Source organism: Megalobrama amblycephala, linkage group LG3 (assembly GCF_018812025.1).
Source record: "Megalobrama amblycephala isolate DHTTF-2021 linkage group LG3, ASM1881202v1, whole genome shotgun sequence".
Taxonomy (NCBI): domain Eukaryota; kingdom Metazoa; phylum Chordata; class Actinopteri; order Cypriniformes; family Xenocyprididae; genus Megalobrama; species Megalobrama amblycephala.
In genome coordinates this window covers 28510008-28524839 of record NC_063046.1, presented here as the reverse complement: position 1 = coordinate 28524839, position 14832 = coordinate 28510008, and the positions used below count along the sequence as shown (strand labels likewise).

Below are 14832 nucleotides of genomic sequence, written 5' to 3'. Positions count from 1 at the left end.
ATTGTATATAATAACATGAGAATAGTCTAGTCAGTGGCCAAATATAAGTTGTTTTATTAGACATGGAGCCGGCCACCTCAAGGGGGCAGACATGTTGAGATCACATGACCAGCTGAATAATCTTACCTTTATTTTGGTCCCTCCTGTAATTGGACCCTTTCACTTGTGGAATAAATGAATCGTGACTCACTGTAAATATCACTTTTTTTTTCTTTTCTTTTTTTTAACAATGGCATCATTTACTTCAAACTTTTGTTTTTGTGTGATGCTGCATCATGCAAAACATTACTACACCTTTGAACCCAAATCTACACTCAAGATAGTTGCTGGTCTTACCTGCTTTAAAAGCAGCTGCTCAGTTGGTACTTCAAAAACATACTCGACACGGAAGTATTAGTTCAATAATTGATGAGTTTTTTTTTTTAATATAAAGAAAATGCACTTATTACCATGCTTCAAGTTTTAAATAACATTAAAGCTTAATAACATGCTTCAGAAGTTCACTGATTGCTGTGCACAATCTAGCTATTCACTTCAGGCAGTTTGTTTTACTGTATTACAGTGTATTCTTGCTGTGATCAAACTTGCCCTACGGTGAAACACAACAACGTGAGCGTGTACAATAATCATCTGCCTAAACATGGAGAAAGAATTCAACTTATTTTTAACATGTATTATATCATCAATCCATTAAGACAGTTTTCAGTTTGTGACGTCTACCCCATGTCCTGCTCCCAACAACACCCACAAAGACATTTTGTGTCCCTCTGTTAACCACAGCCAGATTTCTAAAAGAGCCTTAGGCGTTCTCTCTTTCTTAACTTGGGCTTATTTTTGCTTGCCTTGTGCTATGACAGATATAGCGATTGGTTGCCTCAGCTTTCCAAATCTGATCGTCATTTCATCCAGCACATTCTGTGGGTCTCCTTATGGTCCAGATTCCCTCCCCCCAACATTAGCTCCTCAGCCAATGAGACTCCTTAGAAGATCAAGTATCAGTATAAGTCAAGGACTTAAGAAGTTTCAAGGTTTGCAGAACCTTACAGCCCCTCTTCGACATCAGGAGACTCTCTTCTTTCGGCTTTTCTGAGGTAAGAGTTCAAAGATTTGGTATCTTCAGAAAAAGTTCTTTCCCTCTGCTTACAGTAGATGGTGCTTTTTTTCTTTTAAAATCATTCCATTATTTCCTGTCTCACGTGTCATAGTAAATTGTTGTAAATGATGAACTTTGGCTATGCTGAATGGGTCATGCTAACAGATTTTACTTCAGTTGATGGCTTAACTGAATACAACTTGATCATTTGAGGGTGGGTGTGGGCACCTCTAATGGGATGGTTCTGTCTCACTGTGCCACACTAGATATAACACACTAAGGCCAACACAATGCAATTTAGGATTTACACATTGTTGGCTTCCTCTTTGTCCTATCCTGTAGATCACCACTTATGACACTACTATGACAATAGAGGCTTAACAAAGAACAGCTGTCAACAGATAATAACACAAACAGGGTGGAAGTATTAGAACAATCCTCTAATGATTTCTCAAACACTAACTAGATGGTTGTCATTTTGATGCTAATACAATGCAATACAATACAATGCAATGCAATGCATATCATGATAGTATGTTGTGATATTGCATTCATTTTTTGTTTCATGTCGGAAGAGAAACATAAATAATCCAGCATTCCTTTAATGGCTCATAATTTAAGCACACAGTCATGCCCACATAAGGCAGGGCTGACAGGACCAGAGACTCACTGTCAAAAAAGAGAGAGCTGATGCTGGGAAATATGATCATGCGTTAATCTCCAAACACTTCTGCAGCTGTGCTGGAGATATGAGTCACAGGGGTGGGGGGAGATTGTGAAGCGGTATTAGTGCATTAGTTTTTAAACTAAAATCGTAATATTTATTTTATCATACCCGAAAGCTAACCATCAAAGAAACGAATTAACATTATTAGCCATTATTTATGTTGATTTTCATCATGTTTTATTTGTGAAGACATTTTCACAAATATGCCGCTAACAATTATAGTCAAACTTGTGTGTACACACACACACTCACACACTTTTCATTTACTCTAACTGTTTTTATACTGAGCTAATGTGCATGAAATTTGATGCTTTTAGACATTACACATAAACTTAACCATCACATTTTTAGAATGAGCAGGTTTGAAATTCTTTTGAGGATGTGATCTAAGCTTAAATTTATGCCCTACTTTGATCATTAATAATTTCTCTAAAGTGCTGAAGTCAGTAAATGTTCAGCATATCCAGCATATTCAAAGATACAGCTGTTTTTTATAGTTGACTAGATGAAAAGATGTCATAAAATGTTACAAGCTTACTCAAATATTTCACATGGTGAGGTGCCTTTTACACCTGTCAAGTCTGCAATTAACTCTGTCACAGTGGTACACACAGTCTCCCTGTCTGCTTCATACAGGTCTAAAGCTCTCTGTCATCATGTCCGACACAGAGGACGTGTAAGTATTCAGACATAAACTCCATTGTTCAGCATGCTAATTATTATTATTCACTCTCTCAAGACAAAATAATGATAACTCCTCTTTCTTTCTTTCTCTCTCTTCATGCAGTGGGGGTAAGTACTAAATTTGAACTATTCTATTTATTATTATTATTATTATTATATTATTATTATTATTGCAGTTGTTGTAAAAATGCCGAAGCCATGAATTCTGTTATATGTGTATTCAGTATATGTACACATTTTTTCCACTCAATATCTATTTCTGTTTTTGTTGTTACTTATATATATATATATATAAAAAATGTATTTCATTTTTTCAGTCAGCATCAATGTTTTCTTGGTATGTCAGCAGTTACTCTAATTACTTTATTTATAGAGAGACTTGATGATAAATCTGTACAGGTTTGGCTTTGCTCTATCCAGCATTAAAATTTAATTGATAAAAAAAATACATCTTTCAAATATAAATATATATCCAATGCTAGAGTGGTGCCCTGAATTTGCTTGTAGTGACTGATATTGTGCCACCTGCTGTCTTGGCAGCTGTTTTATGAATCTCATGCCAGCACACTGCCTTCTGCCACTGCCACGGAGAGCTTTTTTAGGAACATCTCTGGAGGCGACATGTCAAACACATGCAGTGGCTGAAGGCAGTATTAATGATGCTCATGTTACTGGTGTTCTCTAAGGTGAATGCTCATGTGAGGCTAGAAAGGCCAGAGATCAGACCAAATTATTCATTTACTGGAATTCCTTATTGGCTGCTGTGGTTCTGTACTGAACTGAAGAGCACTCACTTCACAGAACACCATAAAAAAAAAAGGCTCAGCATGTGTTTAATGTATAATGCAATTACAATGGTACCAAAAAAAAAAAAAAAGGCATTTTGTAATTTGTGTATTCCTTTACTGCTTTTTTTCTGGCATATGAAGAGTACGAAGGAGAAGGTAAAATAAGCCACAATAAACAAACAAATAATTAAACACCATTCGGTTGTAAGTCTGACGTCACACGGCAGCGCTTCCGGGTCCAAACGCTCTATCTTGTGCCACAAGAAAACAACAAACTGTGCTAACAATATACACACACAATGTGGTGCAATACTATCAAAAAACAATAATCATAACCTTTATCTCTATACCAAAATCCCAGATGGCCAGACAGTTATTCATCTTTTATAAATCGTTAAAATATTAATGTCTGTGACGCTGTAAGCACGGAGACAGTTGTGCAGACTAAGTATTTTAAATGTTTAACTTTTTAAAATGTTAAACGTTTAATATGAATAAATAGCGCTGATAAACGGCCGTCGCGATGGCATTCTCAAGTGAAAGGAGTTTAGGCTTGGACCCAGAAACGGCGTTCCTTACGTCACGACTTAACAAGCGGATAACAACAACAAACCAAACCAAATGGATTTGAAAATTAACTAGTCTTTCAACATACTAATTCAACACAATTTCCCCTTATTCATTAAAAACTGCCTGACACTGTCTGCAGTAAGTCTGTAACTAAGTTAACTGAAAAGAATTAACCGAAAGCAGAAAATGAAAATGATTTGCTTGAATAATTTTTGCCTAATTCAAGGTTCTTTCAAATGTCAACCTTTTCATTTAACTCATCATAAGGAAAAACAAAACAATAAGCATATTAATCATGTTCATGCTAGGAAAACTAATGAGAGCTAACCAGCATGTGCAGCTTGAAGGGTGCCATAACCTTTGATGACCTTTTAGGCAGAATCCATAAAAGGGATTGGAATATTCCAGTCTCTGGAAACCTGAAGTTCTAAATTATGTGACTGTTGAAAAGGTCATCGAAGTAATGTGTTGTTTTGATGCTTTGTCTTTGTGTTTTTGAGATGATAGTATGTGAATTTTGTCAGTGCACAAGGTGTGAAATTTATTCTAGTTTATTTTCCTATCAAACACAAAGTAGTTAGAGTTGACTTTAGATTATTTTAATTAATGGCTTTGGCAAACAGGGAAAAACAAAGGCATTTCGTGTTGGTATTTTATTTGGCATGTGGAATCCTGGTGTCTCAAGGTCTCGTCATTTCACAACTGGTTCTCCCGCTATGTGCATCCTCTTAGCCATCTCCTATGCCATCCCTATTTTTATACATTTCACGAATGACTCTCTCTTTGTCTCTCTCACACACTTTAACCAGTACTTAATCTCCCATTTCTGAATGTTCCCTCCTCTGCAACGCATTAACTTTTGACAACCTTCCTTCTCCTGGTTGCTTGCTGCATGTATTATTAGCTGAAGAGGTAGTAGAGGTAGAGGTAGCTCCAGAGGCAGCTCCTGAACCGGAGCCTGAGCCTGAGCAAGAACCAGAGCCAGAGCCAGAACCACAGCCAGAGCCAGAAAAAGAGCCAGAACCAGAACCAGAACCAGAGCCAGAGCCAGAGCCAGAGGTGCATGAGGAAGGTATGTGGCATGAATATTCATTCATCCTTCCCATTTTCACCAAAACAACTAAAAACAGGCAGCGCACCTCTCTTACTACTTAAAAATTAATGTGTTTACAGCCATATTAATGTAGCTGTAGTTCCCCAGTACTTCACTCCAACCCAACAAAACTTTAACCTCTACTGGCGGTACCTCCTCTTCGTTCAGGCCCACTATGAGACTGGTTCGGTAACACCAGATGTTGACAGAGCTTAGATTCAAGCCATTTCAGTCCCTTATGGTGCATTTGAATTATTTTTCAGAATTGGACAATTTCCCAATTTATAAACAAGGAATATTTTCCAATTCTAATTCACTTGCAGACCGATGGGGAGTGAGCTGCAGTGATTAAGCTCTGACAGACATGGCGCTCATCACACCTAAAATGCAGCGCTTTCTTCAGAGTGGATGCAGGAGGCCTGCAGTGTTGGGAAGCAAATAAGATTGCAATGCTTCTAAACTATATTTCTTTATATCAAAAGTCAATAATCAAACACAAAAAGTTCCTAAACTGTCCTCCTTCTCATGTCATGTTGGGAAGTCTCAGTCATTCAAACTCCTCCTGTAAATTAACCATGTACATTTTTCATGATAAATGATTCACAGATTCAGTAAATGATTCAGTATTTAGCTGTTCATCACTGTTTTTGATTCATTTAGGGTGTTTAAAAAAAAAAAAAAAAAAAAACACTAACTCTAGGTCCTCTAGTGTAGTTAGTTCCTTTTAGGGTAGCCAGCTATTTAAAGTAGCTTGACTGTAGATGAACTACTGTACATTAAAAGTAGCTCGCCAAACAACAAATTCAAAGTAGCTTCCCCAACACTGGTGGCCTGAGCTGATATTAAATCAAATTCCAGCTCCTGCTCTTGCCAATTACTCTGCAGCAATGATGCTTATATCAGATTGTGACCAAAAACTCATTGCAGTCTTCTGCATTCAGAACTGTCTCTGAGTTGCCGCCAGCATAATGCTATAGGCTGCATCTTGGAGTAATGCTGTTCTATTGCTTGTGTTATAATAATTCTGCAACAAATGCAACTGTTTCAGTTGCAATGGTGTTTCAAAATATTCATGTGATGCTGATATTGTTTAAATTTCAGTTCCACAATAAATGACCAGTATTTTTGATGAAATTTTCAAAGGGACAAAAAGGACTAATGTTTATATGTTGTATAGTAACTTCTCTCAAATTTCACTTGCTTAACACTGGAAAGGCTCTCTTTGGCACATTTAACTATATTTATTGTTAAATATTAAAATTAAATATTACAGTCTAAATTGTAACTCTCCTTTAAGTTTAAATATCGAATTAAAAAGCAAAATGCTTTAAGTGTCAAACCAGATGCCGTCCATTATTAAGATGCTTTTTGTCCACTTTGAAATACCAAGCAATGTTTTATGGTAATATGTATGCTAATATAAATTGATCAATATAAATGTTGTTATATTTAGTTTGTTTTATAGCTTGCTCATATTGAGGTGTCCTACTGAAAGTGATAACCTAATTCATTCATTCTTTATTTATTGTGCTGTTTAATTAATTGTTATGTTTACTTGATACAAGCTGGTACCTCAATTTGAGTGTCCGCTCAGCTGAACTCTGCATCTGAGCACGCAGCCCCTGCTTGGGGCAACAAAAAGCACACAAAGCAACATTAATGTTCTCTATTTTACTCTTGCTTTCAACGCTTGATGCATGCAGAGGCCTATGAAGAGGAAGGTATGTTTGTCATTTTCTTGTATTTGACATTTCTGATTAGAAAAAAGGCATGGGGGAGGGGTTAATGCCTGCAAGGTGCACAGTGAAATCAGGTCCAAAACCTTACAACATAATATTCTGAATAGGGGGACACAGAAAACTGGCCTATAGTGTCGATTGAAAGCGACACTGGCTTACAATAAGTGAATAACAAGGGTGAAAGAATATGAAATGCTGAAATTGCTCTGTGCTTTGCTTCTTTTTGCATGAATGTGCCACACCATTGGAAGAAGGAGGACAAGATGGTAGTTTTTATTTCCTTTTGGAACTTGTCTGGTCTGGGTGTGGCTTATTGCTTGTGTTTTTGGTGTGAAAGTCAAGCCAAATGGTTACAATAGATTGCATTGGCTCAAACATCTTATCTAGCCCACTTGCAGAGTCTAGTCAGAGGTCCATGATGACAAGAGAAATAATAAACCCAGATTTAGATGCTGTTAATCAAAAGAGATGGGAAAATGAATGAAGGATAAAAAGCTGAATCTTTTCCACAAGGCTTTTTTTGTTGTTGTGTTAATTCCTGGAAGATTGAGAATGGTCCACTTGTCAGGAGTTTTGTGTCTGTTTATACTCATGTACTTATAAGCACCATATGATCTGATTTCTAATGCAACGATTCTTCTATATTTGTTTTGATCAACTATTTGTTTCACAACTTTCTAACTAACCCAGTTTATTAACATTACTGAAACGATTGAAATGAATGTATGTACTTAACTTCGTAAACATACTATCAAAAGTTACACACATAATTCTTAAAGCTCAGGTTAACAGAAACCAGCACTGAGTTGTTACTAAGAGTAACTTTAAATTGACTCCATGTTCATGGATATGGCTAACAGAATTCCCACTGATTGTTGACTGAGCTTGTTTAAAACATCTCTAACCATGTTACATATCCCTCTCTCTTTTATTTTATTTTTTATAACAGAGGAGAAGCCCAAGTTCAAGTGAGTAGAATTGTCCACTAAGCACTTTTTTACAGCTGAGCAGCCCAATTTAATGCTGCGATGCAATACAACATGCTCTAAGATTTCCTGAGGAGCTGGTGAAGTTACAAGACACCCAGAATGCCACTAAAACACATTTTGCTTTCATTCCCTTCAGACCAAGTGCACCAAAGATCCCTGATGGGGAAAAGGTGGACTTTGATGTAAGCAAGCGCTGCATGTCATTGTTGGTTACATTGTGTTATGTATTAAACATTGCATGAATACATGTTTGAGGTCATATTTACGTGTGCAAACAGGATATCCAGAAGAAACGTCAAAACAAGGATCTCGTTGAGCTGCAGGCCCTGATTGATGCCCACTTTGAGTGCAGGAAGAAGGAAGAGGAGGAGCTTATCGCTCTGAAAGAGAGAATTGTGAGTGTCAGTCGTCTGTTAGCTCCCTGATTACTCAGCAATTAAATTCAATAAGTACGTGGACTTTAAATATTGATTTGAGTTCAAATTATTTTATAATCTTACTTGTATATTATCTTAAAGCATTTTTTTAGAAAAATAATCCATTACAATGTACAACACAATCTTTACGGAAGAGGATTAGGGCCAAGCAATAATAAAAAAATAAAACCATCTTGTGATTAAAGTTGTTAAATTTCGAGAAAAAAACTCGTTAAATTTCGAGAAAAAAGTCGAGATAAAATGTTGAGAATAAACTCATTAAATTATGAGAAAAAGTTGTTAAATTACGAGAACAAATTCGTAACTTAACATAATTTAACAACTTTTTTCTCTAAATTTAACGACTTTTTTTCTCATAATTTAACGAGTTTTTTTCTCGAAATTTAACAACTTTAATCACAAGATGGTTTTATTTTTTTATTATTGCTTGGCCCTAATACTCTTCCGTAATAATCAGCCTATCAACAACATTTTTTCAGTTCATTTTCACTGCAGCAGATGAATGAGATGCATAAAAGTTGGTTTTGTACAACAATAAATGTTGAAGTACTAAAATTACTAAACCTAAAACTGAAATAAAAATGAAATAGAAATATTTTTTTTAAAAATCCCAAAAACTTGTAAAAATGACAAAAGCACATTACAAAATGACTAAAATTTAAGCTAAAATTATCAATATCAATAAAAAAATATCGATAAATACTATAATAGCATAAAAAGAATACTAAAATAACACTGACCTGGAAAAGTGGAATGATATGCAGCATTGCCTTCATTGACCAATCAGAACAGAGTAATCCAGAGCGCTGTGTATAAGGCTATTATAATGGACATATTTGATATCTATGTGTGCAGGAGAAACGTAGGGCTGAGAGGGCAGAGCAGCAGAGGATCCGCGCTGAGAAGGACAAGGAGCGTCAGGCAAGACGTGAGGAAGAGAGGCTGAGGAAGGAGGAGGCTGATGCTAAGAAGAGGGCAGATGAAGATGCCAAGAAGAAGTCTGCCCTCACCAGCATGGGCTCCCAGTACAGCAGCTACCTGCAGAAGGTGCAGAGTTTTCTATCAACCCCAACTTTGATTCTGTTCATCATCACTCTGAGTACAGTTTATGACTGAGAAACGTAAACGAGCCTAAGTTTTGTGATTGTGTATTGATAAAAACAGGCTGACTCAAAGAGGGGAGGTAAGAAGCAAACTGAAAGGGAGAAGAAGAAGAAGATTCTGGCAGACAGACGCAAGCCTCTGAATATTGACCATCTGAATGAGGACAAGCTGAGGTCAGCACAAATACCTAACAACTCTAGGCCTGTACAGGCAATGAGACTTGTTCTTATGAAGCATAGTTAGTGTCTATTAATGTGTTTTGGTGTATATGCGTGTTTACAGGGAGAAAGCTAAAGAGCTGTGGGACTGGTTGTACTCCCTGGAGGCTGAGAAGTTTGAGCACATGGAGAAACTCAAGAGGCAGAAGTATGAGGTGAGGGAGCAGTCTAAAGACTATTTACACAATACAATTTCTATAAACTTATTTTACTTGACATATTTCATTATGACCTACATTTGTTTTACTAGGGGAGAATCACTTCTTTGTCAACTGCATCCTGGACACGCTATAAGCTTAAAGGAATAGTTGACCCAAAAATGAAAATCATTTACTTGCAAATGTGGTTGCATGATAACCCATTAACATCCATGGAACCTTTGCATTGCACAAATGGTACTTTGTATCATTAGTTTATTAAAAAGCCCTTTAGAAGAAGAAAAAACAAATGGTTCTTTTAAGAACCCAAAATGGTTCTTCTATGGCATCCCTGCGAAAACCCTCTTTTGCAACCGTTATTTTTACGAGTGTATGGGACACAAAAAGAGATGTTAGACAGAATGTCCATCTCAGTCACCATTCATTTTCATTGTATGTAAAAGGGATGCATTGAAAGTCTCAGCCTCAGACGTCATGCCCATGGACCACCCCCACCCTGTTAATGTCTGATGCATACAGTATGCAACACAAAACAGGAAACAACTTTCGCAAAGGCAAGAGTATGAATCTGATTGGCTGACGTTTTGGCAAATTTTAACAGTCTGCCTTGAAACAAAGCCAGATACTGCAGCAATGAATGCTTCAGAGGTGCAACTAAATGCTGAATTTAAAAAAGTTTGCGGCATCGAAAATTTAATACATCGAGCATTTTGTTTGAGGCACTTAGTTGAAAAAAGAGAGATGTGTTCGCATGTTTACCAACTGAAACAGAAAAAAAAATAAAATAAATTTTCCGAGCTTGGCCAACCCATTTTATTAGTTATAATGGAAAAGTAGTTGAAGTACTTTACTGAGAAAGGTAAATATGAAAATATTGTCTGTTATTGTAGCAACCCACCCCTAAACATGATGTTGAATGAGATAAAATGTTGATTAGTCACTTTACATGTCAGTCAGACATCTTCTTGCTGACTCTGTGGGTGGTCCTTTGCAGTGGCTCTAGATCCCAGGCCCCAGACCTTATGTCATTGTGAGTCTTATGGTGACTGAGACACTTATCCTGCCCAACACAGAAGAAAGTCAGTCTTACAGATTTGGAACAACATGACGATGAGTAAATGATGATTGAACTTTCATTTTTGGGTGAACTATCCATTTAATGAATAAGCATAATGTTAAAACAGTCCTTAAATTTGATTGTGTTACATTGCAGACAGTCTGTATATTAGTGGTGGGGTTTTTTCAGTGATTCTTTCTATAGGTTTCATCAACACAGCTGTAAGTCTTTATGAGTGCATCATTAAATCGCTTATTCAACCGATTCTTACAAAAAATAATTAATTTAAATGAAATTAAATGAAAAGGAATGAAACACCATTACTGTGAGTTGCTTAGAGACATGGCAAAAATTTTTCTTGCAAAATTCAGTCATTTCAATAAGAATCCATGCGAATAGAAATTTTGTGTGAGGGTGAAAGATTTTCCACACAGATTTCACAAGGCATTCAATTTGGTGACGGAGACTCGCTGCATTGACCAACAGACAGCTGCTTGGTTTGAAAGTGACTTCTGTGTGTTCTGTGCTACATATATCGTTACACTGTCGACAATTGACGTTGGACTTTTTGCCCACAAAATTTCGCTAATGTGACTGAAATACTGGAAATATCAGTGAAACTCCTAATCATGTGGATTCCTATTGAAATGACTGGATTTCGCCAGCAAAATTTTGCGAAGCAACCATACAGTAAATGTGACCAGACCTTTCATCTGAGAGTGAAAAAGTTCCCCATGCTGATTTTGCTCATGTTGAAGTTGGTCACGCAAATTCTCTACACTGTTGACAATAGATAATGTTTTTTTCAGCAAAAATTTTTGAAGAAATCTTGTCAGCATAAAAAGCTCATTGTCTATGTCACTGTATGTAGAATGGCTTAAAGAAGGGACCACTTTCAAACCAAGCAGCTGTCTGTAGGTTAACACAGTGAATTCAAGTGACCAACTTCCAAAGCCTCATCTGTGTTGGGGAATCTTTCTTCTTCTCCTTTTGCCCGTGAAATGGTAAACGTGACTGTACCTTAAGTATCTGGCAAAATACTGTTTATTGAACTATTGTATAAAAGCAATATCACATTCACTCATTTGCATAATTTGGTCAGCTTGACATTAAAAGAACATGAACATATCAGTCATAATGATATGTGAGAGCAGGTGTGAGTGTGTCTGTACAGGTGATTCAGAGTATATGCGTGTGGTAGTTCAGGTCTCAGCTGTGTTCTGGTGTTCTGCAGGTAACAACCCAGCGTAAGAGAGTGGAGGAGCTCAGTAAATAGTGAGTAACTGGAAATATAGAAAGCTAAGCATCAGGCTTTGGTCAGCAACAGGGACGTGACAGCATGGTCTGCATGCATGAGACTGTCTGGTCTCCATGGCTTCTGGGAAACAGGTCGATTCAGACCACAGGTGAAAGGTCAAATGTACTGTCACTTCAAAATAGAGAATATATCTATGGCTAGAGCCTTCACAACAACTTGATCTCTTTACCACCAGCAGCTAAATCAATCCACTATACCGACAACCTAGATATTGTACAGTAGAGATGTGCTTCGTGGTTAAATGAATATCATATTGTGGAGTCAGTAAGCATCTTATCTTACACATTCCAAGATGTTTTCTCCTACAGGTAAGTGTGTGTGATTGTTCAAGCTCAATAACGTCTTGCTGAGGATGAACACAAAACACACATGCCTGTGACATGCCCACACAATGCTGCTTTATACCAGCTCTTGACTTCAGCAAGTCCTGAGCATCAAGCCAGATGATTTGTGTGTGTTTGTCAGCACTCGATGGTACAGGACAGCTGTCACAATCCAGGATCCTGTGGTTAAGGTATGATCTGGCAGGTTTAAAATCGATCGCTCATGTGTTGTTTTCAGGTCATCTCTCTCAGAAACCGCATTGATGAATTGCAGAAGCAGTGAGTAGCTCCTTGTCACCACACACACAGCGCACGGATGGACTGACTCCTTAACTCTAATATCACTGACTAAATTATCTAATCATTTTCACATCCCATGAAAACTCTCAAAGACACTGTCACACACCAGCTGCCAGTCATATTGGATAAAACGTATATGACTGTCAATGGCAGCAAGACTTTACAAAACGTCCTAAAACTTGATATAGGGCTATAGGCTTGAAGCTGTGGTAGAGATGGTAAGTATTTGGGACATTTTTGTAGTATTGTGACAGACCTACTGAAGTGTGAAACCTTTGAGAGTGAGTTTCTCTAGAGCTGTATGAGTTTTGTCCCCTCTAGTCAGACAGCGAACGCTCTCTGTAGTCTCCTCATACAAGCTTTTCTGGGTACGTTTACATGCATTCGAATTTATATTCATTTTTTTTTAAATGTCGAAATCATGTCAGTCCAGTTCTGCCTTTAACTGCACCATCTATCTATCTATCTATCTATCTATCTATCTATCTATCTATCTATCTATCTATCTATCTATCTATCTATCTATCTATCTATCTATCTATCTATCTATCTAATATCTTTATTATAGATCATGGTTTTCTCCATGTTTCAAATCAACACCCCCCTTCCAGCGTCACAAATTGGCCGTGTATCATCTAGAATTCCGTTCGACGATATGTCATCACTTGAAGGGCACATAAATTCTTAAAATATTGTGTGATGAAGTATGTCATGTATACTTGGGCAGACAGATAATGACTATAGCTCGATTATAATTGTGCATGTAAAGGTACTTGGTTTCTGAAATTATTTACAATGAAAAATAAAGCTCACTCTTTTATCACTCAACACGCAATACATAGCATAGCCTAAGTGGTACTATGAAGCACAGATTTATTCCAGATCTGGCTTATTTTTCATTGGTGCTTGGTGTTTGGTATACATGAGGTTATGAGTGATGTAAATGTGATAAACATTTAAGACTAAGACAGGCCTGTTTAACAAACTGACAGAGCTCAGAGAAAGAGCGGTAAGTCCTGCATGGTTTGAACTTGATTTCAGTTCCATGTGCATGTCAAACTTTGTGTGGACACGAGAAGCAGAGAGGAACATCCTGCAGGACCTTACAAGCAAAATCCCCAGAGTTAAATCAACTCTGCTCAGAGAACATATGGTCCCTCTCTACATAGAGGCAAAATAACACTGAAGTAGAGTTAAATTGATTTAGTTAATGAGATAATATGCTGTTTGTGGAGTTGTTTAATTTAATGTCTTTTATCTTCAGTTGACTTCATCTAAGGCTGTGGCTGGAAGTCATTTGTAGTTATTATGTTTCTCTTCAGTGATTCTTGTTAACAGCAGGTGTTCATCACTAATGGTCAATCATAACTTAATTAATCACTTAATTATCTCATTAACTTTAACTCTGCTTCAGTGTTACTTTAACACTATATAGAGAGGGACCATACGTAATCTGAGCAGAGTTGGTTTAACTCTGGGGATTTTGCTGTGTACTGAGAACTAGACTGGAAAACAATAGTAGCCTATTTAAAAGGGCTTTATGTTAGTAAAAACAGCAGAGTCATCACTTAGGCTGTTGTACTTAAAATTATATATATGGAGCCCTGTCCTGTATGGTGTTTTTCTGTATGTCTTCTACCAGCAGGTCAGTAAAGATCAGCACCACTAACTCGCTCTTTCTTTGTCTGATATTCAGCTCCAAGAAGGGTGCTGCTGCTCGCCGCAGAAAGTAAGCGTTCATGGAGAAATCTACACTTGTGGTCAAGACATGCCTGTTGCCTGCGTCTCCGAGCTCTGCCTTCATTCACCAGGCATCTCTGATCCCACCCACAATTTGCATTTCACCAGAGGCTGTCAAAGGCGGTCTACAACCACCTGTGTGACATTAACACTGTCCGGTCTTAGCAGTAGTTGCATTAGGAACTCCCTCCTTTGCTGTCTTTAGGTTCTCACCTTCCGTTTTTGTAAATAATGTTTGGCTCGCCAGCTTCATCTGTTGCATCTGGCAGTTCAATAAAGTTATTCTTCAAGACTGATATACTAGAATTGATCATGTTTCCTGATTATACTGAGAAACTCTGATGCCGAAACATTGAATCAAACTTAAATGAACCTTCTAAGCCTTCTTAGTTGACATGTTCTTGATGAATCTGAGTAGACAAGTACAAGCCATTTCTATGGCAAACGAACAGACTCAGATCTATAAACAGACCTAAATATCCTAATACACAGTT

General features: G+C 37.3%; 1 protein-coding gene across 18 annotated transcripts; it reads left to right on the top strand.

Moving 5' to 3' along the window:
* The first annotated feature begins 944 nt into the window (after positions 1 to 944).
* Positions 945 to 14634, top strand: tnnt3b (troponin T type 3b (skeletal, fast)). 18 transcript variants are annotated; one of them, XM_048184854.1, is made up of 15 exons: positions 945 to 1091; positions 2457 to 2496; positions 2608 to 2612; positions 3434 to 3448; positions 4767 to 4934; positions 6659 to 6676; positions 6946 to 6960; positions 7644 to 7662; positions 7820 to 7865; positions 7962 to 8078; positions 8976 to 9167; positions 9285 to 9397; positions 9507 to 9597; positions 12537 to 12577; positions 14295 to 14634. In XM_048184854.1, exons 2-15 carry the CDS (start codon positions 2477 to 2479, stop codon positions 14329 to 14331), a joined length of 897 nt encoding a protein of 298 aa, XP_048040811.1. In that variant the 5' UTR covers positions 945 to 1091; positions 2457 to 2476; the 3' UTR covers positions 14332 to 14634. The 18 variants fall into 18 exon arrangements, with proteins under 18 accessions (XP_048040811.1, XP_048040814.1, XP_048040818.1 ...); XM_048184855.1 differs by lacking the exon at positions 12537 to 12577 and adding an exon at positions 11892 to 11932 and having other exon boundaries at positions 947 to 1091; positions 6949 to 6960; XM_048184853.1 differs by lacking the exon at positions 12537 to 12577 and adding an exon at positions 11892 to 11932 and having other exon boundaries at positions 947 to 1091.
* The last annotated feature ends 198 nt before the right edge of the window (positions 14635 to 14832 follow it).

Bases quoted from the DNA above. Each gene is read 5' to 3' on its own strand.
- tnnt3b (XM_048184854.1), top strand. From the start codon at position 2,477: ATGTCCGACACAGAGGACGT. The intron at 7,866-7,961 runs GTAAGCAAGCGC...GTGTGCAAACAG, and splicing joins GGGAAAAGGTGGACTTTGAT to GATATCCAGAAGAAACGTCA. The intron at 9,168-9,284 runs GTGCAGAGTTTT...TGATAAAAACAG, and splicing joins ACAGCAGCTACCTGCAGAAG to GCTGACTCAAAGAGGGGAGG.